The sequence below is a fragment of the Dryobates pubescens genome, chromosome 20 (genome assembly GCF_014839835.1).
Source record: "Dryobates pubescens isolate bDryPub1 chromosome 20, bDryPub1.pri, whole genome shotgun sequence".
NCBI classification, from domain to species: Eukaryota; Metazoa; Chordata; class Aves; order Piciformes; family Picidae; genus Dryobates; species Dryobates pubescens.
This window is the reverse complement of record NC_071631.1, coordinates 16,534,111-16,558,478: the sequence shown is the minus strand read 5'-3', so window position 1 is coordinate 16,558,478 and position 24,368 is coordinate 16,534,111. Positions and strand designations below refer to the sequence as shown.

The 24,368-nt window shown below is 50.4% G+C and overlaps 3 protein-coding genes across 10 annotated transcripts; 1 reads left to right on the top strand and 2 right to left on the bottom strand.

The window, feature by feature from the left end:
* Positions 1-290: 290 nt before the first annotated feature.
* On the bottom strand, positions 291-15,588 carry JMJD6 (jumonji domain containing 6, arginine demethylase and lysine hydroxylase). 2 transcript variants are annotated; one of them, XM_054170567.1, is made up of 7 exons: positions 15,139-15,586; positions 13,888-14,276; positions 10,120-10,406; positions 8,100-8,235; positions 7,850-7,988; positions 7,102-7,229; positions 291-4,078 (listed from the first exon to the last, which is right to left on the bottom strand). In XM_054170567.1, the coding sequence occupies exons 1-7, from the start codon at positions 15,265-15,267 to the stop codon at positions 4,042-4,044; spliced, it is 1,245 nt and encodes a 414-aa protein (XP_054026542.1). In that variant the 5' UTR covers positions 15,268-15,586; the 3' UTR covers positions 291-4,041. The 2 variants fall into 2 exon arrangements, with proteins under 2 accessions (XP_054026542.1, XP_054026543.1); XM_054170568.1 differs by lacking the exons at positions 291-4,078; positions 7,102-7,229 and adding an exon at positions 7,381-7,448 and having other exon boundaries at positions 15,139-15,588.
* A 118-nt stretch (positions 15,589-15,706) lies between these two features.
* METTL23 (methyltransferase like 23) lies at positions 15,707-17,807 on the top strand. 2 transcript variants are annotated; one of them, XM_009898031.2, is made up of 4 exons: positions 15,707-16,217; positions 16,313-16,550; positions 16,858-16,942; positions 17,261-17,807. In XM_009898031.2, the coding sequence occupies exons 1-4, from the start codon at positions 15,951-15,953 to the stop codon at positions 17,427-17,429; spliced, it is 759 nt and encodes a 252-aa protein (XP_009896333.2). In that variant the 5' UTR covers positions 15,707-15,950; the 3' UTR covers positions 17,430-17,807. The 2 variants fall into 2 exon arrangements, with proteins under 2 accessions (XP_009896333.2, XP_054026637.1); XM_054170662.1 differs by having other exon boundaries at positions 16,129-16,200.
* A 551-nt stretch (positions 17,808-18,358) lies between these two features.
* On the bottom strand, positions 18,359-22,142 carry SRSF2 (serine and arginine rich splicing factor 2). Of its 6 annotated transcripts, none has more exons than XR_008462747.1 (4): positions 22,012-22,138; positions 21,435-21,825; positions 19,484-21,046; positions 18,359-18,848 (listed from the first exon to the last, which is right to left on the bottom strand). XR_008462747.1 is itself a non-coding variant. In XM_009897926.2 (2 exons), the coding sequence occupies exons 1-2, from the start codon at positions 21,794-21,796 to the stop codon at positions 20,743-20,745; spliced, it is 666 nt and encodes a 221-aa protein (XP_009896228.2). In that variant the 5' UTR covers positions 21,797-22,142; the 3' UTR covers positions 19,261-20,742. The 6 variants fall into 6 exon arrangements, 1 of the variants encoding a protein (XP_009896228.2); XR_008462748.1 differs by having other exon boundaries at positions 18,360-18,848; positions 19,484-20,369; positions 20,736-21,046; positions 21,435-22,142; XR_008462749.1 differs by having other exon boundaries at positions 18,361-18,848; positions 19,484-19,598; positions 20,266-21,046; positions 21,435-22,142.
* Between the last annotated feature and the right edge of the window lie 2,226 nt (positions 22,143-24,368).

Sequence of the window (24,368 nt, the reverse complement as noted above, 5' to 3'; positions counted from 1 at the left end):
GTGACAGCCCATGGAGGACAGGGCACAAAGCACACACTGCAGCCTGGTATCAAAGCCACAGACACAAACCTTCTCTCAAAGCCACCACAGCAGAGCAGCTTCCAAAACACACCCCACCAGAGCACATCACACATGAGACAGACCTTCAGAAAGCCCCCCCCAAGCCCTCCCCCAGCTACCACCTGAACGGCATTTTGCCTCCTGCAGTGCTCTGGCAAGCAGGTCTACACCCGCAGGGCCCCAGGCCACGATAAAACAAAGTAACCAGCTGAGAGAAGAATGCAAAATAATCGATTTTATTTAAAATAAAAGGCAAAAACACAATCATCCAAACAAGACAAAGAGTATCCCAGCTCTGCTGGATGGGGTGACAAAAGCAGCTAAGGGCAGTGGCAGGGCCGGAGCTGACAGCGCGACCGTCAAACGGAGCAGTAAGCTCCTTCCTTCCCCCCCGTGCAAGGGGGATGCCAAAACCCTCCCTGTGACAAGGAGCCCACAGGCATTTCAGCTTGGACTCAGCCAACAGCCTTGCTTCCTGCCCTGCCGTGGCTGGGGACTCGGGGAGAAGGGGCTTGGTTAGTTATGAAAGAGGTTGCTGTCCTTCTTCTAAGCACTTGGAGAGGCTTCATGTAACTGAGAAGACAAACTGGAGCCAGCACAGCCAAGCTGGAGAAGGGAGGAAGGTCTGTCAGGGCTGCCACAGCGTCACCTGCTCCCACAGCACTTGTGCAGAGAACAGGTGCTGAGATCAGCCCCTGCTGCCCACAGCCACAGCTCTGGTGGGTGTTTGTTTACTCCTGAACTGGCACAGCAGACAAGCCTGCATTGGTTACCAGACTCCAAGCCATGGCCAGAGCTCACAAATCCTTCCACCCTTCTCCAGAGCAGGCAGGACACTCGACGCTGCTTTGCAGAGCCCAAAGGCAGCACGCAGCTCTCAGCCTGTCCCCAGGGAATGGGGCAGCCCAGGAAGCACCGTGGCAGGGCTGAGGTGCAGCAGTGCTGCTGCTTTGGGACTCAGGGAAACAAGGGGCCACTGGGTCTGGATGCTGGAGCACAGCCTGCTACATCCAGGGCTCTAGGCTGCACAGAAGCAGTGGGGGTTGGAACAAGAGAGACATGGATGCCCCAAGGAGCACAAGCTTGGAGAAGTGAGAGCACAAAACCCACGCTCCCCAGCCAGCCTGCCACAAGCATGGAGCTAGGCACAAAGGGAGAACAGCTTTTAACTTCATTCCTCATTCACCCAGCCTGGAAGGAGGGCCTGGGAATCACCAGCTCCCCCCCTTCCCGTAAGGCCAGTGGAGCTGACTCCCCGATGAGAGAGGATGTAATCTAGTCCTGTTTTTAAAAAGCCCTGATCTAGCAGGACCTCCTGTTCAGAGCAGGGCATGAGATGCCAAGAGATGAACTCTGGTGCAAACAAAAAGCCTTGTTTTGCTACATGTATGTACCACACAGCAGTTCTGGAAGGAAGGGCCACCACGGAACACCACGTGGCCAGGAGCGCTCGAACCACATCCGCGACGGTTTCTGCTACGGAAAGTCAACAGCAGCTCAGGAAGCCTCAGGTTGCTCAGGATGCCTGGAACACCTTTTGTGGGAGGATGACTTCAAAGCATCTTACACAGTTAATTACATCTCAGCCTCACAACACCCCTGTGAGGTAGGTATTTTCCTCCTAACACAAAGCCAGAAGCTCACCGATTGGCTGAGGCTGGAGCCTGCCGGTGGAAGAACCAGAGAGCCCAGGAGTTCTGATTCCCAGGTAGTCTGAACAGACAGACCTTTGTCTCCTGTCTCAAAGTGCCTTGTGGAGAAGTCAGTGCAGTGCTGCTGGTACCACAGAGGCCTGCAGTCCCTTCCCCACACACTGCTTTCCCGTGAGGGATGTCAAACAGCCACAGGCTTCATCTGGAGCAGTTTTACTTCACCCCGTGGGAGAGTTCATAGGCACAGAAGAATCCTCTGCACTCTGCATCTCCTGCTGTGCTGCTGGTGACAGAGGTGTGGTCTCCCAGCACAGCCATCAGGCTTGCACCAACAGTTTAAGCAGATTTTAAGGGTGCAAAACTGAGCTCTGCACACCAACTGCAAGTGCCAGCACAAGCCACCTCACTGACACACTGTCAGGCCACCAAAGGGGGCAGAGGACAGCTCTCCAAAGGCTCCCCTCACCAGAACAGAGCTGAGACATCTGAGTCTTCACCTCTTCGGGCCCTCACATTCCTTCACGAGGCAGCAGCTGCAGCCTGCTCTGAAGGGATGCACAGCTTGTGCTGGCTCCCAGGCTGTCCAGGAAAAAGGCAAGCCTTGGCCAGGAATGCCAGGAGTCCAAGAAGTTGTTTTAAAATGCAGTAATCCTGTGGAAGAATCGGCAGCAGTCTACAGGGCAACTGTGCTCACTTATGGCTGCCCATCACAGGGAGCTCAGAGCCTCCACTGTACCAAAATCCTTCCCTCTCTCCATTTCCCCACCACTTTACTGCTCCTGCTGGCACAGAAGATTCAGAAACTGTGGTTTCAGACATATTTAGGACTCCCTTCTACAAGAGGATGTTGTCTGGTCTCCAAGAAGGAAAAGTGTTGAAATAGGAAGAGATCAGGTTGAAAACAGATCAAAAACCCAGGCGAGCAATGTTCTGGCTTCCACCAAACCCAACATGCACAAGGAAGTCACAGTTAAGGCTGCCAATCTGCTTTTGAACCTTGCTCTTAGTGCCTGGGCATTACTGCATGTTTACTGCACACTCACCACTTCTGCTTTCCAATTTCCTCTCCCACAGGAGAACAGCTGAAGTGAGATCAAATACCCACTCCTAGGTCTCAGGAGAGCACCCAAGGAAGCACCCCAGTCCAGCTGTGCTGTTCAGATGGAAAAGGAAGGTCATTTCCTTGCAGCACAGGCACACCTCTTCTCTCACACTACCAGCACAAGCCCCTGCTAAAACCCCCAACAGCTCCACCAGATCCCTTGGGGATGAGAGCTTCAGCTGGCATAACACAAACAGCACCTACAGAGACTTAAGCAACACACTGCATTTTTGAACAGCAGGAAACAAAAACATGTCCACCTCCCCATCCTTTAAAATTGGCACTGCAAGTTCTAGGGACACATCTGAACAAGAAACCTCAAAGGAAAGCTATCTAGGGTACGTGAACTGCACTGGCCTGCACCAGCCCCTGGCCCTGTCACTGCTTGCCGTTTAAAACCCAGCAACCGTTGCGATCCTAGAAGAGTCAGACCTCCTCAGGTGTTGCTTAATGCTGAGCAGCACAACTGCACCCAAAGGCTTGGAACTACTGCTAAATGCTGACTTGTTCCCCAGAGGGTTTTTCTCTGCTGTGCAAGAAACTCCCAGCATTCTCCCGCTGCATCGAGCTGCTGCCGGCAAGGTGCGAGCGCATCCTCGATGCCACCAGGCGTCGCGACAGGCAGAGCACAACAAATGGACCGTTGCTGGTTGAGGTGCTGCACCTGCATGCTTGTAGATCAAGACCACAAAAGATGCTTCAGGTTGGTGGCCACCTCTGGTGAAAGCTGCTTCAGTGTCTGGGGCATTTGTAGCGCCTTCCTTTCCCGAAAGCGTGGTGGGAGATCCGCCGGATGTTCGGACAGGCCAAAGGGGCTGGTGTTCCTCTCCTCAAGTGTACAGGACAACATGTAAACATATGACAGTGTCAAAGCAAGGCAGGTTTGGACATTGACCTGCTGGTTTTAAAAAGAGTTCTTTAAAAACTGACCATCACCTTCCTTGCCAGCGAGGTGAACCGTTCCATACCTGGCTGGGTCGTTAGTGCACTCACTGGGGGCACGGAGGGGACAAAGCATTGCACGAGAACGGAGAGTTGGGGCCTTCTCCTAGAGGTCATCCAGGAGCCAGCCTTTGACAGCACAAAATGGAGATGGTCTGGGTTGAGGAAGAGTGACAGAAGCTTTAAAGACTGTGAGAAATAGAAGCAGAAGGGGGTAGAACAGAGCTGGCTGGCTGCTAACGGAGCTTGGATTGGCAGCTGCCTCTAGGTGGGTGTTGGTATCGCTCAGGGGTAGCTGCGGCTTCCACAAGATTCCCTAATCCTGCCAAAGGAAACACAAAACAAAAGTACAACTGCCTGTCAACAACCACAGCACTTCCCCTCCTACCAGGACAAAAGACCACAGCACAGAGGTTAATGGCATGCATATCCTTCCTACAGAACTGGACAGGCTAGGTTAGGTTCTGTGTTTGGAGCTGTTTCTATCACCTAACCCATCACACCTCTGGAGCAAAAAGCCCACCCAGGCTCCAGCACAGAATGGTTTTGGTTAGACAAGACCTCCAAGATCATCAAGTCCAACTGTCAACAGAAGTCCACCATGGCCATTAAACCATGGCCCAAAGTGTCATGTCTACACATTTCTTGAACAGCTCCAGGCAGTGACTCCACCACCTCCCTGGGCAGCCTGTTCCAATGCCTGAACCCTCTTTCAGTAATGAAATTGTTCTTAATATCCATCCCAAGCCTCTCTTGGTGCAACTTCAGGTCCTGTCACCTGAAAGAAAGAAGACACCAACCCCCACCTCACTCAAACCACCTTGCAGGGAGCTGCAGAGAGCGATGAGGTCACCCCTCAGCCTCCTCTCCCCTCCAGACTAGACAAACCCAGTTCCCTCAGCTACTCTTCCTAAGACCTGTTCTAATCCACACACAGGAGGGAGAGCAAGAACTAGGTAGTGTGCTCATGTTTAGTATTTAAGGTATTTATTTGAGATGTGGAAGTGCAAACTTAAAACTGCAGAGGAGTCTCAAGACAACAGATCTGCTCTCATGCTCTGCATTCTTACAGCTTTGGGGGAGGGTGAAAAGAGGTTTGTTATCTCCTGCTGCTCATTCCCTGCCTGCTGAAATGGGATTGGACCCTGTCATAACAAAGTGTTAAAAACCTCCAGGGCCAACTGAGCAGTCAGCACAGTTCACTCCAGGTGTTTAAGGATGCTCTGAACTTGCAAGTCAGCTGCATGCAGTTATGAGCAGCTCTGGAAAACAGGAGAGCAACAAATCGCAGCACAAGAATGGCAACACGTCCAGGAGCAGAGGCGGCATCCATGCACTGGGAAGTCAGGTATGACACTGAGAATTTGGACTTTCTTGGCTAAATTACCACTGCACATGCTCTTTAGCAGGGCACACAGTAGGTCACCACAGGATGCCAAACTTGGAGCATCCAACAGCTTGCTAATCAGTCGGCAGCCTAATGCAGGCAGGCAGAGAAACAGAAGCATCTCAAACCAAACTGCATGGAGCTGGCTTAAGAATTTTGGCAAGCCTCTATGAGAACAATGCTTCATTTCAACCAAGAATTCAAGTGCCTCCCTGCAGCATCCTCTCAGATTCTCAGCGTTTCATTGTTTTTAAACCTGGCAAATCCAGAGAACTCCCTTCCCTAAGCCACATTATTCTTGGTTCTGCAATATTAATGTTCCCTCCCTCCAGACTGAGCACAAACTTGCTCCCTAATAGCTACATACATACATTTGGGATGAATTTGGCCTGGAATAGTTAAAACAGTGGGCCAAACTGAAGTAATTCAGGCAACAGTAAGAGAAACTGTGTAACTACTTGAAGGTTTTCTGTTTGGACAAGTCACTGAAACTTGAGTCTTGCTGACCATTCCTCACCTTTAAGTATTTACTGTTCATTTGTGCTCACTGAAGAGCACAATTAGAACATCCCCTCTCTCCCAAGTAAGACAAAGATTTTCTCTATCAAAAGAGACAACTAGGAAAATGATTACTTAATAAACAATTTCATTACTTTAAAAAAAAAAAAATCATTAAAATCTATATCCCCTCTCAAGAATCTCAGTTTTCAATTTGAAGCAATTAAAATAATTGGAGAATCACAGAATTTCAGGGGCTGGAAGGGACCTCAAAAGCTCATCCAGTCCAACCCCCCTGCCCAGAGCAGGGTCACCTACACCAGATCACACAGGAACTCATCCAGGCAAGTGTTGAATATCTCCAGAGAGGGAGACTCCACACCCACCCTGGGCAGCCTGTTTCAGTGCTCTGTCACCCTCACAGTGAAAAACTTTTTCCTCCTGTTTCCACGGATCTTCCTATGCCTCAGCTTCCACCACTGCCTCTTGTGCTGTCATTGGGCATCACCAAGCAGAACCTCTTGGGACTCACCCCTTTACACATTGATAAACATGGATGAGGTTACCACTCAGTCTCCTCTAAGCTAAAGAGCCCTCAGCTCCTTCAGTCTCTCCTCATATGGAAGATGTTCCATTCCCTTAACCATCCTCGTGGCTCTGCGCTAGACATGGAGGGGAGGCACTGGCCAACTGCTTCACACTCTGTGAGGAACCCTTCGCTCTCCATCCTCTGTCCCGAGGGATCACCCTGTCTGAGGCCTGACAGCTCTGCCTCCTGTTGTCTTTTTTTCATAGAATACATAGAATAAACCAGGTTGGAAGAGACCTTCAAGATCATCACATCCAACCCATCAACCAATCCAACACCACCTAAACAACTAACCCACGGCACCAAGCACCCCATCAAGTCTTCTCCTGAACACCTCCAATGATGGTGACTCCACCACCTCCCCAGGCAGCCCATTCCAATGGGCAATCACTCTCTCTGTATAGAACTTTTTCCTAACATCTAGCCTGAACCTCCCCTGGCGCAGCCTGAGACTGTGTCCTCTTGTTCTGGTACTGGCTGCCTGGGAGAAGAGACCAACATCCGCCTGTCTACAACCTCCCTTCAGGTAGTTGTAGAGAGTAATAAGGTCACCCCTGAGTCTCCTCTTCTCCAGGCTAAGCAACCCCAGCTCCCTCAGCCTCTCCTCGTAGGGCTTATGTTCCAAACCCCTCACCAACTTTGTTGCTCTTCTCTGGACACCTTCCAGCAAGTCAACCTCCTTCCTAAACTGAGGGGCCCAGAACTGGACACAGTACTCGAGGTGCGGCCTAACCAGTGCAGTGTACAGGGGCAGAATGACCTCCCTGCTCCTGCTGGCCACACTGTTCCTGATGCAGGCCAGGATGCCATTGGCCCTCTTAGCTGCCTGGGCACACTGCATGTGTCAAAACAAGAGCTGCCATGAGGTCACCTGGAGGAGCTGCGCTCTTTGCTGACGCAGTCGTCCTGGGAAGTCGTGTCTCCATTGCCCATCATGCTGCACGTCCTCCGCTTCTTCCTGCGGTGCATCATCCCCTCTGTCTCCGAGCCAGAGTCACACTGAAGCGTGAAGAGGTGGAATCACAATTCAGAGGAGCTGAGCAAACAATCCTGTCACCACAAGAGCTGCCTCAGCAACTCTGAACAATCAGCAATCAAGGAAGGTGCCATTGTAGATCAGACACATGAAAGGAACCTCAAAACCAGAATGGTTAGGTTCTTGGATATCATCAATGACTAAGCTGGCTTGGGGCAAGACAACAGAGATCCTTTTGGTTCCTAGAAGGACCCAGTTTTCCAAGAGCAGAGTTAGGTGCCTAGAAAATCCCTTATTGTAACTGGCAGTCTCTGGTTTGGACCTCCTCCCCCCCCTCCCCATTTTTCAAGCATTCGTTTTGCAGCTCCTTCCACAGGCAGGGTCTAGCTAAAGGAGCGACACATTTCTATACAAAATAAACACAGGTCAAACCAACCAAACCCATTTAGTAACACAAGGAGCCTGCAGCAAACAGAACCTGAGACCACAGGCTCCTCCACCACTGAGATCTGGTTTAGTTCTGTCTACTAATTGCACAGAATAGTTTAGGTTCAGCTGTTGACCCAGCACCGCCAAGCCCCCGTGATGGAGAAACCCATCTGACTGCAGGACATGGATCATCTCCTGGAGCAAAAGGCATTACCTCTGAATCAGAGTCTGAGGAGCTGGAACTTGAGGAGCTGGAGGAGTCACTGGAACTATCAGAAGCAATACCAGTGGATTCCTGCAGGTCAACTGAATCAGCCAAGGCTGCCAGGTCAGGGTGTTCCTGTTTTAGGATCCTGAAGAGTAGAAACGTCAAGAGTTAGCCTTTGAACACTGCACCTAAACCAGACAGGGTATTTAGGGGGTTTAAACACAGAAGATGGAAAGAAAGCTACTAAGCCTCTTACCTGTACCATTTCCTTGACAGTTTGGGTCTCCCTCTTACTGTCTTGTGCCACACCACAGGGAAGTTGGTACAGCTGGCAAAGTTTTGTGTGATGGCAATGGTTGTGTCAAGATTGAGAACTACGTGCCACCAGCCACCTACAAATACAACACCAGTGACCACTGCTGGCTGCGTGGCAGGCAGCACAGCCAAGAACAGCCATGAACACTCTTCCTTTATCAGAGATGGAAATCTCAGCTTAGCCCCCAAACCCAGCTGAGTTTGCCACTGTGCCATCTTCCCTCAGCCTTATCTCTGCATTCTTTACAGCTTCTCAATGCTCTGTCCATATTCCTCAGCTCACAAACAGAGCTGAAGATCTGACCTGACAGCACAGCGCCGGTTGCTGACAGCTTATTTAACAGCAGGAGCCACTGTAGCCCAGACAGCAGAGAGACCTTCTCTGTTAAGCTGGAGAGCACTCTCCATGCTGATTTTTGCAAGGTTCTTATGACTACAGACTAACCTTTCATTTAAAAATAGACACAAAACTGTTTCCCCACACAGGATAAAAATAGACAGCGCTGTTCTCGCAACCCACTTAGAACCTCCTAAAAAGACTAAGGAAACAGTTTAATGGAAACTTGACAGCTACAAAAATCTTAACAGAAGGTACACTGAGGAGCCACCAGTAAGTGCCAAGGCAATCACAAGGCACTCTTCAAACATGAAGTCGGCTGTACGGCAGAGAAAGGCAAGGAGGGCAACATGGGCCAGGCTGCACAAAACCGATGCAGGGGTTTAGGGGTTAGAACTCGACCCTGAACTCACCTGCTTTACCCTCTAGTCACCCCACCTCCCAGCTACAATGGACACAGTATGAGTCACTCCAAGGGAACAGCATCTTCACCAGATCTTTCTGTAGCTTCTGATTTCAAATGCAAGATGGAGCAGTGAGGTGGGTGGAAGGTGTCAGTGCCTGTAAGCAGCTGTTTTCCCACAGCTAAGAAAAATCCCTCTGCAGTCAGACTACCCAATTCAGCCATCAGTTTGCTACAGTGTATAGAAACTCAAACCAGTTTTCTCTAGGAGTTACCTGTACTCAAAACACCTCCAGCATTTTAGGTCTTGACAGTTTCCTCTTACTGCAGCTTAGTTCTGGATCACACAGCAACTTGGGTCCCATCTGTCTTGCATCTATAGCACCTGCAATCCTGTGCTACAGGCTGTGTGTGCCTCAGGAACACTCACTAAATGACTGAATGCTCTCAAAAGACATCTTGCCTTACATAGCCCTTTTGAAACAGCTCAGAGCAGTTTTGTTTCCAAGAGATGGGCCACATAAGAGAGGTGAATATTCACCTCTACTGCACACAGATGTTGAAAAGCTGCTTTGCCAAGAAGGCCAATGGCATCCTGGCCTGCATCAGGAACAGTGTGGCCAGCAGGAGCAGGGAGGTCATTCTGCCCCTGTACACTGCACTGGTTAGGCCACAGTGTCCAGTTCTGGGCCCCTCAGTTCAGGAAAGATGTTGAGTTGCTGGAAGGTGTCCAGAGAAGGGCAACAAAGGCGGGGAGGGGTTTGCAGCACAAGCCCTGTGAGGAGAAGCTGAGGGAGCTGGGGTTCCTTAGTCTGGAGAAGAGGAGGCTCAGGGGAGACCTTCTTGCTCTCTACAACTACCTGAAGGGAGGTTGTAGCCAGGTGAGAGTTGGTCTCTTCTCCCAGGCATCCAGCATCAGAACAAGAGGACTGAAGTCCTCTAGTCTGAAGCTATGCCAGGGGAAGTTTAGGCTGGAAGTTAGGAAGAAGTTCTTCATGGAAAGAGTTACTGGCCATTGGAATGTGCTGCCCAGGGAGGAGGTGGAGTCACCAACACTGGAGGTGTTTAGGAAGAGACTGGATGGGGTGCTTGGTGCCATGGTTTAGTTGATTAGATGGTGCTGGGTGATAGGTTGGACTCTTATCTCAAAGGTCCCTTCCAACCTGGTTAATTCTATTCTATTGTCCCTCAGAGTTCCTGGCTGGACAGATGGGCACATACCTGGCACAAAGACTGTCTCTCCTGGTTTCTGCAGGATTTCCAGCGGTTTGAATTCTGGGGGCCAAGTGGGGAGCTGTGTCCTGGGGTAGATGACACTGAACCAGGTGATGGCCTCATCCTGCTGGTTCCCTCCCTCCTCTCGTGTCACTTTGATCAGCTCTCTGGGAGTGCTGGTAGGGAACAGGCACCATCGCTTATGTCCTTGGACTAAGGCATTCCATGCACTGGTTCCCAGGGGATCAATGTGAATTCCTGTTCCAGAGCGAGGTGGGCCCATCACAAACCATCTGCAAGGGTGGGGGGAGAGGGAAAATCCTTTAGTCTGAGAGCAAGCACACACCTGCCTTCTCTTTTCTTCCTGTTAGACAGAAAATTACAGCTGTTAATTGCACATACAGTCAGAAATCAAGGTAGTTACAGTTCCCTCCTTTACCTTCTCGAGAGCATCAGGCTCACACTACAGGGAAAGCACAGCATGGGTTTAACCTACAAATCCAGGTGAATTGGGACAGGAATGACTCTGGGTAGCCAGGTGGGGGTTGGTCTCTTCTCCCAGGCAACCACCACCAGAACAAGAGGACACAGTCTCAAGCTGTGCCAGGGGAAATTGAGGCTGGATGCTAGGAAGAAATTCTTCATAGAAAGAGAGATTGGCCATTGGAATGTGCTGCCCAGGGAGGTGGTGGAGTCACCATCACTGGAGGTGTTTAGGAGGAGACTGGATGGGGTGCTTGGTGCCATGGTTTCATTGATTAGATGGTGTTGGGCGATAGGTTGGACTCGATCTCAAAGGTCCCTTCTGACCTGGTTAATTCTATTCTGTTCCAAAAGGGAAAATGGCTGTTTGTATTTCATAGCTGCATTGTTGCAGTTGCCCAGTAAAATATCTAATGAGCTCAAGGCTGATGAATGGGTTAAGTCCCAGCAGCCTGCATTAGGGTTCCTACTGTGCAGGGGATTTCTCATCCTACATTCTTCCCTACTTTGCTACTCAAAGGGATCCAGAACTGCAGAAAAACGAGGAAGAAACAAAAGGCAACACAAGTACGGAAGAAAGTGATGCAACCCTAGCCTCCCTTTATGCCTTCTGTTCACTGACAGCATTTAACTAGATGGAGCTTTTTCTCCAGTGGCCATTCAGGATTTGGTGTGCATGTTCTCATTCCCCATTTACATGGTTTATTTCTCCCCAGGGAGAGCTTTGCCAACTATACACATTTAACAGCAGCAGCAGCACCTTCAATTGCTCAATTCCCCTCTAAAGGAAGGGTGAGCTCTGCCCTACCAGACTCAGCAGCATGAGTGAGGTGACTTAGTATCAAGAGGACTAATGTGGCAATGACTGTTTAATGGGCACAGAGAGGGTACAAACACCCCCCATCGTGTGCTGACAGGCAGGTGATGCCCAGCAAGAGGCTCAGAAAATACCACAAGTCAGCAACGTGGCAATAACTGTTTAATGAGCACAGGGAGGGTACAAACACCTTCCATCCTGTGCTGACAGGCAGGTGATACCCAGCAAGAGGCTCAGAAAATACCACAAGTCAGCAAGCTCTCCAGCTCCCCTTTCCAGCACAGGTGTAAATTAAACTGGTTTTGAAGTATCCTTTGCTAACACAAATTGCAGGAGTGTGAGTTTATCAAGCTGAGCGATTCCTGCCTCACAAAGCAGCCATAAAAATGTGAATTAGCAGCTGCTTGTCACTTCTATTGTCAGTTCACTCTTTAGATTCACATTAGCCTTGGAGAGCTAATTAAACTACAAACAGAGCAGTCAAAGCTTCCACAAGGAAATCAAAAGGAATTTAAACACAGAAAAGGTCCATCTGGTACACAGACAGACACACTGCTCAATGCCATTTTCCTGACTGCAACCTCAATCTACCCTGGCAGGTTTGAAACCCTTTAGTTAGGGACACTCTCATTCACCAGCATCTTCCTCCAGGTGTTTCATTTACAGTGAGCATAACCCAGTTTGCCACAAGACAGTAGCCAAAAGCTTCACAACCAGGAACTTGCATTTAAAAGCACCAAAACCAACCCCACAACCAAACACAAACATCCTGCCTTCCACCTTCCCCTCCAATTAAAATAGCTTCCAAAAATTCCTGCCTTTATCTCAAAGAGGAACAACTCCAATGGAGATGCTCTGGATCTCCGTACTTCAGCACACTGCTGAATCCTGAGGTCAAGCTGTACAGTTCATATCCTCATTACAGCACTGGAAAATTCATTTCCTGGTGGATTTTTAATTATGCTCTCAGACTGCTGGATACTCTTCATCTGCTCCTGTAACTAGATGGAAGGAAGCCCTAACCGCAGGCGGCATGGATGTGCCCCCTTGCATCACTCATCCCTCAACAATGTTAACAGCCTCAAACAAAGCTCACGTTTTCCACAACAAAGGACAAGAATTGTGACTATCAAGATCACAAGCACAGAGTCCAGTGTAGTGCCTGTAGGAGAGGGTGTGGGGCAAAGAGACAGCCATGTGAGTCACGGTATCACTAAGGTTGGAAGAGACCTCAAAGATCATCGAGTCCAACCTATCACCACAGACCTCATGACTAGACCATGGCACCAAGTGCCACGTCCAATCCCCTCTTGAACACCTCCAGGCACGGTGACTCATGACCACTCTGCTTTACCCACAAAAGGGCTAAATGATTCCCAGTTCTTTAGGTGCTTTCCATTTCTACTAGAGGCAACACCTGGTGTGCTTTTGTGTTTGGCCACACAGCTGTGTGTTCCTCTTCAAAGCGAGGTACAGACACGGTCTGTTACTGTAAAAAACACTTACTTCAAGGGTCTCAACCAGAATTAGTTTCATGTTTCACTCCTGCAAAAGTACAACTGGACTACAGAGAGGCTGCAGAGTACCATTATTCATTACTTGTCCTACTCTAGTTAAAAAACACCAAGTGATTAAAAATCCCACACCACAGCCTCACATCACTCCAAGGGCAAAGCCTTCTCCCACAATTATAATGCTGCTGTCAAGCCTGTAATTACTTGGCAGGGTTCATCTTAAGCTCATACTGCTATGAAGCACTACACTAACACAGAGAGACATCACTTGTGTATCTAACAGCCCAAACACCTTTCAGGAAGTGTCATTTCAACCCTTTTCCAACCAGATGCAAACAAAAACCAGTTGGATATTTAGAAGTGAAATATTGTTCTCTCTCAAACTCATCTGAAGGGGAGCTGCCTAGCCTCCACACTTCACAGTAATCTAGATTAAGATCTTTACCTTAAAAGGACTGACTCATAATTAAACTAAATTCCACACTGTACATAAGGCACTAGGGCAAAACCCAGGAGCTAGCTCTGAGGCACTTAACATTTGGAAGTCAGAAGATGCAGATGGCAAGAAATTAATCTTCCTGACTTTCAGCAACTCTGCTTTTTTTCTTTTAATCTAAAAAAGTGAGGTAAATGAAAACAATAACAAGGATAACCACCACCACAAGCTGTCACAACACTGCTGGCAGGAAGAGAAATTGTGACAGACAATTAGACAATCTGCCCTTGCCTCCCTCTGCTTTACAGATGCTCATTTTGAAAGAGCAGCTCATAAAAATCACCACGGTTGGAAAAGACCTCAGAGATCAAGCCCAACCTTCTACCCATCACCTCCATAACCACTAAACCATGGCCCCAGACATAAAGCCATCTCTTTGTTTTATACAGGACAATCACAGCTGCTTGGGAATAGCTTATGAGATGTAAAACACCTACTTGGGTCTTACTGCCACTGTACTATACCTGTAAGGTGGCCTTCGTTTCTCCCCTGCATACTGGAAGAGGTCATCAGTGAAGAACTTGGGTACTTTGTAGTCCTCCAGGAGTTTCCTGCGCTTGGGATGCTCTCCATAACTGCTGTCAAAGATGTAGAGGGGGCTGTCATCACGTGTGGTTTCCATGTACTCTATGTAGTACTTCATCTTCATCTTGACAGAATAACCATCATTGTCCTCCCCACATTTGAACTTCTGGTTCCTGTACTTGCGTTTCAGCCTTTCCAGAGTCCACTTCTCTTGGGCAGACCAGCCCACCTGGGCATTCAGCAACACTACAGGCTTGTAAGGCTTCTCATAACGCTCAACAAATTCCTCTACCGTTAACTGGAGTGCATCTGCCCTCTCCACGTTATCCTGGGGAAGCAAGAATACAGAACAGATACTAGGACAGGCTAACACCCTAGAACCACACTTTCTAAGCGTGGAGGAGCCTCACACTCATCCTTTACTCCACACACCACGAGGCTATCAGACTGCCTACACGTTATTTTAAGCTCCCTGAGGCTGCAGTCCTAATTTGCGTGCCTGCTTCTTGCACCCATCAGCAACACCAGCAGGCTGAAGCCGTTTGGCACTGATCCCCACAGAGAAAACTCCCCAGGCAAGGAGGCCATCCCTGCCCTTTTGCCTGCCAACCCCCTGCTGCATTTCCTCCCCCTCGCAGCCTCCAGGACCCCGGGGAAAACACCTGGGAACTATGTGGGCGCTCCTGCCTTGAGGGTGCCCGCCCACCCCAGCGGCGCCCTGACCTCCCAGCACAACTCGCCACGTGGAGAAGAAAAAGCCGCGGATGCTGTTTGACCTCCTCCTCTCAGACCTGACCTCGGCACCTTTGAGGTAGCACAGTTTTGAAGCGGCTTCCCCTTTGGTAAATAGCTCTTTCCACACCACCCCCCCAATCCGACTTCCCTGCACCATTCAACTCAGAGCTTCCCTATTCCCTTCAAGCCCCCCATTCCCCACCACTCGCCCCGTTCCTCTCTGTAACCCTTCAGTTGGAGTCGTCGTCATGCCCCATTCCCCTCTGCCTCTCCCCTTCCCCTGAGGCCCCCAACAGAGCCCCCCCCAGTGGCCCCTCCATCCCCCTCAGGCCCCACACAGTGGCCCCTTCATCCCCTTCAGGCCCACATTCCCCACCCCCTCACGGTCCCCTAAGCTCCCCTCGTTCCCCTCAGCCTCCGCCATAACCCTCGGGCGAGGCGGGGCCGGGGCGCACCTTGCAGGCGGTGGGGCTCAGGGGAAAGGTCTCGCAGTAGTTGTGGCGGGTCCAGTCCAACGAGTCCTTCAGCTCGGGTCGGGCGCTGCGCTTCGCCTCACGGATCCGTTTCTTACTCTTGTGATTCATGGCAGCAGCGTTAGCGGCAGCGCCGGGGGCCGTCACTGTTCACCGCTGCCCCAGGCCCCGCTCCGCGCCCGGCCCCGGCCTGGCCGCACCTTCGAGAAATTTCACCCCCCCTTGCCGCCGCTGTCGCTGCGGCCCCGCCTCCGCCGCCTTCCTATTGGCTCTCTCTGCCGTCGCCTTCCGCCGCGCCTCGCCCGCTCTCCGGCGCTGATTGGCCGAGGTGGGGAAGCGGCACAGCCGGGCCGCCATGTTGGGGGTTGCGGGCCACGGGGAGGGTGAGCGTCAGGCGCTCTTGGCTGCGCTGCCCTTCGCCCACTCGCCGGCAGGAACATCCCAGGAGATCCAGCACCCCAGTGTTTCCCCTTCCCTTGGCTAGGCCGTGCTGCATGTCCGCCGCTTCCCTCATAGCGGCGAGCCTGCCGCGTGCCACCCGGTTCGTGCTGGACAGCGCAGGGCCCCTCGCGGCACCAACCCACGAGGAAGAACCCCATCCCGCCCCGCCGGGCCACCGGCGCGGCCCGGTTTAATCGTGACCCAGGGGAGAAGCCCCCAACAGCGCCCCACCCGCCACCATCAGCGCCCGCGGCGCTCCGCATGACGCCATCTCCGGAGAAGGCTCGGATTGGTCCGTGCGGCCTGGTTGCGGACGTAGCCGCCTGTGATTGGCCGGCGGCCCTGGCGCGAACATGGCGGAGCCACAGCGGGGCTGCGTGCGGCGGTACCGCTTCATTGAGGGACCGGCTACGCTGGTGCTACGCATCCCCGAGGTACCGCCTCGGGAGGGAGCGGGAGGGATGGCAGAGAAGGAGGGACCCCCCCTTGCCAGCGCCCCTCACGGTGTGTTTCAGATGCTGCACTCGCAGTATGGCATGTACGTGTGGCCCTGCGCCGTGGTCCTGGCCCAGTACCTCTGGGCGCACCGGGGAAGTCTGCCCGGCAAGCGAGTGCTGGAGGTACGGCCAACAGCCCACCTGCACACCGTCGCTATCCGTAACCGCAGGGGGAGCCTGTCACCTCTCCCATCACCATCATCACACTGTGGTTTCAGATCGGTGCGGGTGTGAGCCTTCCCGGGGTGCTGGCAGCCAAGTGCGGTGCTAAGGTGACCCTGTCCGACAGCGAGGAGCTGCCCCAGTGCCTACAGAACTGCCGGAGGAGCTGCCTGCTGAACCACCTGCCCCACATACCTGTCATAGGGCTCACCTGGGGGCAGCTGTCTCCAGAGCTGCTCGCCCTTGCACCTGTAGACATCATTTTAGGATCTGACGTCTTTTTTGACCCCAAAGGTATGCTTTGATTTGTGACAAACTACAGGGGCTTGAATATCCAAGCAGCACTGGAACACTCTCAAAAGATCAGGTTTCAGCTGTTACGGTGACACTGTGCTTGTTATGCTTGGGGTAATTCCAGCATTAAGCTGTCACAGACATACCACTGGAGTGGGATGAACAGAAAATGGAGTCAACAACTAGTTAAAGCCATGCTTGTCTCAGGCAGCTGCAGTTAGTCTTGTATCAATTAACTAACCAGGCATATTTAACTGTCTAGTATGCAGAGACTAACCCAAGTCCACTTCCTGTCCCCACACTGCAGATTTTGAAGATATTTTAACAACTATTTACTTCCTGCTGGAGAAGAATCCACAGGCTCAGTTCTGGACTACTTATCAAGTCCGAAGGTAAAGCTCTTGTGTGTTTAAGACAAATTTTAATCCCTGTCCCCCTCATAGCTCTTTAAGTGTTGCCTTCTCACAGGCACCAACCATCACACCAATTCCAGAGAAGTTCCTGACATTGTGCATCAGGCTGGTATTAACCAAGTAAATCCTAGGGGTAGCAGCCAGAGCAGAAATTCCAACAACCACCAATTTAGTTGAGTAGAAGAGCTGCCAGCTCAGTCAACTGTTGCATTTCAGTTTGGTGACACCCTCGTGTAACTACTGCACACACAAGTTATAAACTTAGCTCATGTTTTCACACCCTTTTTCTCCCCTCAGTGCTGACTGGTCTATTGAAGCTCTGCTCTGCAAGTGGAAGCTGAAAAGCACCCACATTCCCTTACACTCCTTTGGTGCAGACAAGGAGCACTTGGCCAGCTCCTCTCTACCAGGAAGACACACAATTGAAATGATGATCATCTCACTAGCACAACCAGGTGGTACTTGACTTTATTCTCCTTGCTGGTTCCAATACAAGGCTTCACTGTTGCCTGCAGAAGAGTTCTGTTTACAGCACACCTGTCATTGTGTGGGAATTGACTCCCCTTAGCAGCACCTCACACCACATGCACTGTATGAATAAAGCTGCTCATTGCTCAGCTCTGGCTTTTGGGAATTTGTGTTCCTCCCCAGAGACCACAGAATAGTTCAAAGACTACATCCCAGCATGTAACCCACTGCAGTTTAACAGCCTGACAATCCAAAAGATAGAACTGAAATTCACAACTTAGCTTTGAAGAGAACTACACTCTTCCAAGGTAAGATACCTGCAAGATGCATTTCCCAGACTGAAGCTCTTCCCCAAAGATTCATACTCCCAAAGAAGCCATCCCCTCTCCCTCCCCCCATCTTTTGTTTTCAAAGAAGACCTGCCAGCCCTGCAGTTCTGGAACATACCAACTCCTCAGTTTGTAGAAAAGTACTTTTAATCCTCAATCAAGCCAGACTGCAAATATTCAGATGTTTCCATTCCCATGTAACATACATGCATTAAAGTTGACATGGCATTACAATAACCCTTGAACACATGAAGTTACAATTTGTTGGGTACCCAAATCAAGAAGAAAAAAAAAAAAAATCATCACTGTAAGATCAGCCCCCCCACTGAGCAGCAGCCTGTTGTCAAGGCAAGCACAAAGCAAACCTGATTAGTACTGCTCAGCGTGCATCTTCTGCACCAACCTGCCTGATTCTGCGTTCACGGTCAGCGCCCACCGCTCACCACGCAACGTTAGGGTTAGTTACAATACCTGTTAAGTTTGCCCCATAAAAGCAACCCCACTGGGTAAGATTTCTAAGCATTCAGTTACCATATAGAAGTTAAAACACTGACACAGCATGACTGCAGAAACCTTTCCAAGCTATAAAAAAAAAAAAAATAAGCCGACTCGGGACATTTGAAGTTGAGAAAAGTTAACACAGAGGGGAAAAAAAACCATGTTTAATCTTAACTACAGAGACATGTGGGTATAGTACAGAATGTCTGAAGCCAAAGGTACACCAATCAAGTACTTACAGAGGAATGAACCATTTCTTTCTTAACATTACAATTTCTCTCATCTGTTAAGTTCGTCTTACCGCAGGTTGGTAAGTGGTTTTGTTTTTTACCATTCTGGAAAAAATAAGGTGTGTATATCACCAGCTAGATGTGCTCACTGTATGCTCCATTATTTTTACGCAAGGCCCGGGTGACTGGAAGTGCAGTTGTCAAGGCATTTTAATTAACGGGACAGCCATGTGTTTCTGCACGACAAGGCATCGTTACACAGGAGCAATCAGGAGAAAACAGGAAACAGCCAAGCACTCTGCACTGCAACACGCCACCTTAACAGCTAACCAGCATTACTCAACTGCTACACAACTGCGCCTAGTGCACAAAAATACATAAGAGAAGAGATTAGAATTGAGTCTGGTAAAAGCAATCCTTTTTTTTTTTTTTTAAACATCAACTGTCACCTGCAAAGATTTCTACCAATTTGCAAAGATGCTACTTTGAATTCAATTTGTAAATGATGATAATAATTAAAAACAAACACCAAAAAAAAAAAAAAGAAACAAAAAACCAACACAAAAAAAAAAAAAGCATTTACAATGAGTTTCAGATCAAAGCTTCTGCAGGAATTTGTAGGAAGAACCAGGATGAAAATTGAGAATACTTTTTAAAATTCCCCACCCCCACCCATAACAGAGTTAGCTAGAACGGCTGCACGCTTTCTTCAGTATGAAACTGGAGGCAGCAAGTTACCATAGGTTTGGTTGGTTGGTGGTTGGTTTGGTTTTTTTTTTGTTTTCCTCTCAATTTCAAATAAGTCAGCACTAGATAAACAAAAACGAAGTTTTACCTCAAATATCCAAGCCAATAATGAAATCGGTAGTCGTTCACTTCACTAAATTACAAGAAATTTGAATGACAGCAACGAAATGGCACATAAAGTGTAAAAACCTGCCACTCGAGGCGCAACTTAAACAAGTAAAAAGTTAGACAAAATGTTACAAAATAACCTTTTTCATCGGCTGGTTGCTCGTGCCAGGGCTCTCTCCAAGGGACTGAAGACTCAAGCGATCTTTTTTCCCCCCAAAGGCGTCCTTTATGTGGGTTCGCATTTATCTGATGCATCTAGGTTTGAAGAGAGAGAAATTCAGCCAGGTTCCTACCTTGCTCTCCCGGGCTTGTGTGGATGACTTCAGGCATACTGCTAGGTGTGTTTTCAACTGGCTTTGCCTAATTTAGTTCCAAGTTTTAGCAACTTCCACCGTGTTCCACCTCCCCCCCCAACATGTTGCTTTACTTCAGAGGCCAAATGTAAGCTTCTGTCAGTGTATTTAGTTAAGAGAGGAACAAGCATCAGGCTGTAGAGCAAGCCAGCATTAACTTCAATTCAGCCTGTTCAACAATGGAGTATTAAAAAGTGATATAAAAGTTACAAAACTAACACTTCTTCATCGAGACTGAACTAAACTCTAATTAGCATTTCAAACCGAAGTGACTACATTTGCTACATTTATCTAACTTCAGAGCTAGCTCAGGCCCTTTCCTTTTAAAAAAAAACAACAGGACCAAACAGTTCGAAGGGTTAAAGACACACTATCCTTTCCCCACCCGGTGTATCCTTAAGATGCCTCTTCCAAGATGTCGACCTGAGGAAAAACTAGTTTCCATGGTTTTCTCGTTGCAAGGAATTTGCCACTTTGCTAGAACAGTTATTACCTCCAGTCAGATAACGGCCACTGAACCGATCTTCTGTTACAAAAGGATAGTGTATCTTTAACATTTAAAGACAAACCTGCTCCAATACACGCCCACAGAAACTGGTCCCTGGAGGATCAGCCAAATCAGTTAAAATCTGCAATACTGGCCAATATTCTTTTAGCAAACAGGAGACCGCAGCTTTAAAGGGGAAAATGCAGATGTTGGATAAATACAGTAAGAAATAGTCATTTTTCATCATAGGTTGCGTCTCATACAATAGTTCTTTTTATTAAAACCAAGCCATTAATCTCTCAATAAAACATTTGCTCTGTCAAAAGAAACAAAGGTTCTCCGTAGAAAGCCCTTCGGTATTAATTTCCCTATATCAGTAACCAAAAAAAGAGCACTGCTCAAGAAAAGAAAAACCAAACCAAAATAACTAACAATGTGCCCCGTTAGGATTCACTTGGTTCAAGCCTTTAATAGTCTAAGGACTACCCAACACCCCGGCTAAGTGCTACAATAAAGTAACATGCACCATGTGCTGATCCCGAGGTACATTACCATGAGCCTAAGAAGACACAGCTCCTTCTTCTTCCGGAGACTTGGGAGGGCTCTTAGATCTGGATCTAGAGTTGGATTCCCTCTTTGACGCAGGGGGAGGGCTTCGAGATCTGGATCGGGATCTTGACCTGGACCGGGATCTGGAGACAGACGAGGACTTTGACTTGGATCTCCTGGCAGACCTGGACTTCGAGGTGGAACGAGACCGAGACCGTGTGCGAGAGCGGGATTTAGACCGACTGTAGCGGGACCGACTGCGGGATCTAGAGCGGCTCCTGCTTCTAGATCGGCTGCGACGGCGTCTTCTAGGGCTGAAACACATCAAAAAGCAAAAGGAAAGCGTGTTAGAAGTCGGAACACGGGCAGCGCAACAGACTTCAGGGACTACTTCGGGACAGGGAAGGCGGAACGGGACCCACGTGGGCACGAAAATGAGTGCTGAGAGGGCGCCATTGTTCAGAGTGAGTGGCCGGGGGCTAAAACTACTACAGAGCGAAAAGCCCTGCCGCGCCGAGGGCACGCCACGTGCCTTCGCTACCAAACCGCAACTCCCCTCTCCCAACCCCGGCACGAAACTCGCTCGGAAAAGGAAACGAAACCACGCGGCCAACCCCGAACGGGCGCACGCCTAACCCCCTTCTCTACACCTCACGACCGAAGCACCGTTGCTCCCCCCCTGCCCCCGGTCCAGCTGCTCACCTGCGGCTGCGGCGGCCGTAGCCACTGCTCCCGTAGCGGCGCGGCGGCGGCCCACGCCGGCTGTGGTGCGAGTCGGGCGGGCGGCCGTAGCGAGCCATCTGCACACGGAGCTCACGGCCATCCAGCACGGCCCCGTCCATGGCGTCCATCGCGTCCTCGGCATCACGTTTGTCGTGGAAACGGACGAAAGCGAACCCGCGGCTCTCCTTGGTGTAGCGGTCCCGGGGGATGTAGACGTCGCCTACGCGGCCGTACTTCTCGAAGACCCTCCGAAGCGTGTCCGGGGACGTACGGTAGGTCAGGTTGTCCACCTTGAGGGACGTCATGCCCTCCACGTCTGGCGGAGGGCGCCCGTAACTCATGGCGGGCGAGAGCCCCCGAGGGGCGGCGGCTAAAGAGAATAAGCCCGAAGGAAGGAGGACGAGGTGAGAGACGGCGCGGCCCTAAGCGGGAAGCGCCTCACACCGGAGGGGGAGCGCCGGAGCGGCGGCCCAACAGAGTCCAGTAAGGAGGAGAGCTACAGGGCATAGGGAGGCGCCGCAGGGTCCTCAGCGGAGAGAGATGAGCAGGCACCCACCTCTAGGGTCCGGGAGGAAAAGCAGCTAAGGCCCGAGCGGAGGCGAAGCGCCAGCAGAAGCCAGCCCTGCCCGCCGCTGCGAGGAAATGAGCGGGGCGCCGCCCGCGCGCGCCTACTTAACGCCACAAAATGGCCGACAGCGACCCGGAAGCGAAAGCTGCGCCCCGCGCCCTGCAGCCGCCGCCCCGAGCCCGGCCCCGGCCCGCCCTGGTGCTTTCTTTTTGAGGGTCTTTCTTTCTCTTTAACGGCCGCGGATCCCAGAAGTAGCTTTGGAGGGAAGACGGAGAATACTAATCTAAATTAATAAATCGCTTGCTGTTGAAAACCACCGCGAGGGCGGCGGCGCTGTGAGCCGGAAGGACTCGGTGGAGGCGGGGAAATTTTGAACAATGTGTGGGGAAAACGGTGGAGAAAAAAAAAACCACGAACGGAAATAAGGCGCGCCCTGACTCTGCTACCGGGAGGAGGAGTGGGGAAACCCCGCCACACGGGAAATAAAAACGCAAACAAGCCGAACCCCAAAGACCGTTCCCGCTGGCTGTCCCCTCTCGCGCGGGCGGGGAGGCGCCGGTGTAAAATGGCGGCCGCGGGAGGCAGCGCGCCGTCAGGGGCGGTGAACTCGGGCCCTCTGCTCAGGCTGCCCTGAGGTCATTTCTTCTCTGGCAGCTGTTGTGGGAATTCTGTGCCCTGCCTGCTCCCGCTGCGGCCCGGTGTGTGCTCCGGTCACCGCTGTGAGGGGGCCGCTGCGGGCCTTTCGCAGGCTCTCCTTCCCCTTTTGCCGGTAGCGCTGCCAGCGGAAGCTGCCTCGGTCCGTGGCGCGATGGATAACGTGCTGTGGTGGGGTGTAGAGCCGTGTGGGTAGCCCTCAGGCCGCGCACTGCTGCGAAGTGATCTCCGCTGGCAGAGTGAGAGCTGTGAGCCGAACTGGGAAAGGTCGGAAACCCTCCTTGACACACAGCGCTCCCTGCAAGTTCACGCTTTGGCAGCGTGCGTGGTAAAAACGAAGCAGGGGGGAAGATGAGAGCAGCGATGACAAGTGGATTCCCCGGGTTCTGTCGAGGGAATTGGGTGACAGCTGCTTCCCCAAAGGAGGAGCTGTCGCTGTGTCACTTCACGCACAGTAAATCGCCCAAGGTTCAAGCATGAACTCGGCTTACAACGATGAGGACTCTTTTTATCCATCTCTTTCCTAATGCCACGTGAAGAAGCAAACCAGAGAGGCAGCTGCCTGCTGATTTGTTTTACAATATCGAAATGAGAACGTAAATTCAGTGCTCAAATTTAAATCCCTATTCTTCCTGCAATTGTTTAATATTTTTTTTTGCACTGAAGAAGTATAAAACCAAGCAGTGACAGCCATACAAACCCAGAAGCAACAGGTTTGTTTCCTGCCACAAAAGTGTTGAGAAGGCAAACTAGTGCTGCACATTTTGCACTGCTTCATGCTGTCTTCTTTGTTGGTTTTGTTGTGTGTTTGGTTTTCTCCTAGAGAATTTTGATTTAATAACTTCTAGTCTGCTGAAATTCTTTCTCTAGTTCACCTTTAAAATGAGCTCCCTAAAATGTCAAAGGGAGATTGCTGTGTCCCTCACTAGTTTCACTCACTTAGATAGAAGCTGCTTCTGTGGGCAAAGGAATTGGTCCAACACACCAGTCCAGCTTGCTTTGCAGCTGGGTGAAAGCTTATCCTGCACAAGGGGACAAAGGCATGAGTGGGACACTGCCTAGAGGATTTAAAAAAGCTGTTGCTATAAATTCATAGGGTAAAAAGAGACCTTAGCTCATGTTAAAAACAACCACCCACCTTCATATTCCAACTGGATCTTTGTGAAGCAGCCTCTGAATATTCATAGTGACTTTCTTCCACAATCAACACTGTTTTGAAAAAAAAAAAGCCATTTTTAAAAGAAACTACAACTTGGGTGTTAAAAGAGCATCAAATTGTAATGATAGCTGGGATGTGGACTTTTAAAAAGGCCTTTACTGTGACAGAAGAGGTAAAATTTAGTGATCTGTGTAATGACAGGTCAGTCCTGGATTTCCTTCCTTTCCTCTTTGGCCAGCAGTTACTTGGAGCTGGTTTAGCTGAATGACCCAGTCCTGACTTGGAGGCTCAACAGAACAGAGAGAATGGAAAGCAGCTGCTCAGTCCATGTGTGCTCCTCTTTTGATTTTGCTGGTGTTCTAACAGAGACCTGGAAGCCCCATCCCTGGAGATCCTCAAGGTGAGGCTTGACAGGGCTCTGGGTGGCCTGATCTAGTTGAGGATGTCCCTGGTGACTGCAGAGGGGTGTTGGACTAGGTGACCTGTGGAAGTCCCTTCCAACCCAAACCATTCTATGATTCTATGAATTTAA

Excerpts from the sequence above, each read along its gene's own strand:
- JMJD6 (XM_054170567.1), bottom strand. The coding sequence starts at position 15,267 with ATGAATCACAAGAGTAAGAAACGGATCCGTGAGGCGAAGCGCAGCGCC. Across the intron at positions 7,989-8,099 it reads CTGTCAAGGAAATGGTACAG|GATCCTAAAACAGGAACACC; the intron begins GTAAGAGGCTTA and ends TCTACTCTTCAG. Across the intron at positions 4,079-7,101 it reads AAAGAGCGCAGCTCCTCCAG|GATTAGGGAATCTTGTGGAA; the intron begins GTGACCTCATGG and ends TTCCTTTGGCAG.
- METTL23 (XM_009898031.2), top strand. The coding sequence starts at position 15,951 with ATGGCGGAGCCACAGCGGGGCTGCGTGCGGCGGTACCGCTTCATTGAG. Across the intron at positions 16,551-16,857 it reads CGTCTTTTTTGACCCCAAAG|ATTTTGAAGATATTTTAACA; the intron begins GTATGCTTTGAT and ends CCCACACTGCAG. Across the intron at positions 16,943-17,260 it reads ACTACTTATCAAGTCCGAAG|TGCTGACTGGTCTATTGAAG; the intron begins GTAAAGCTCTTG and ends TTCTCCCCTCAG.
- SRSF2 (XM_009897926.2), bottom strand. The coding sequence starts at position 21,796 with ATGAGTTACGGGCGCCCTCCGCCAGACGTGGAGGGCATGACGTCCCTC. Across the intron at positions 21,047-21,434 it reads TACGGCCGCCGCAGCCGCAG|CCCTAGAAGACGCCGTCGCA; the intron begins GTGAGCAGCTGG and ends GATGTGTTTCAG.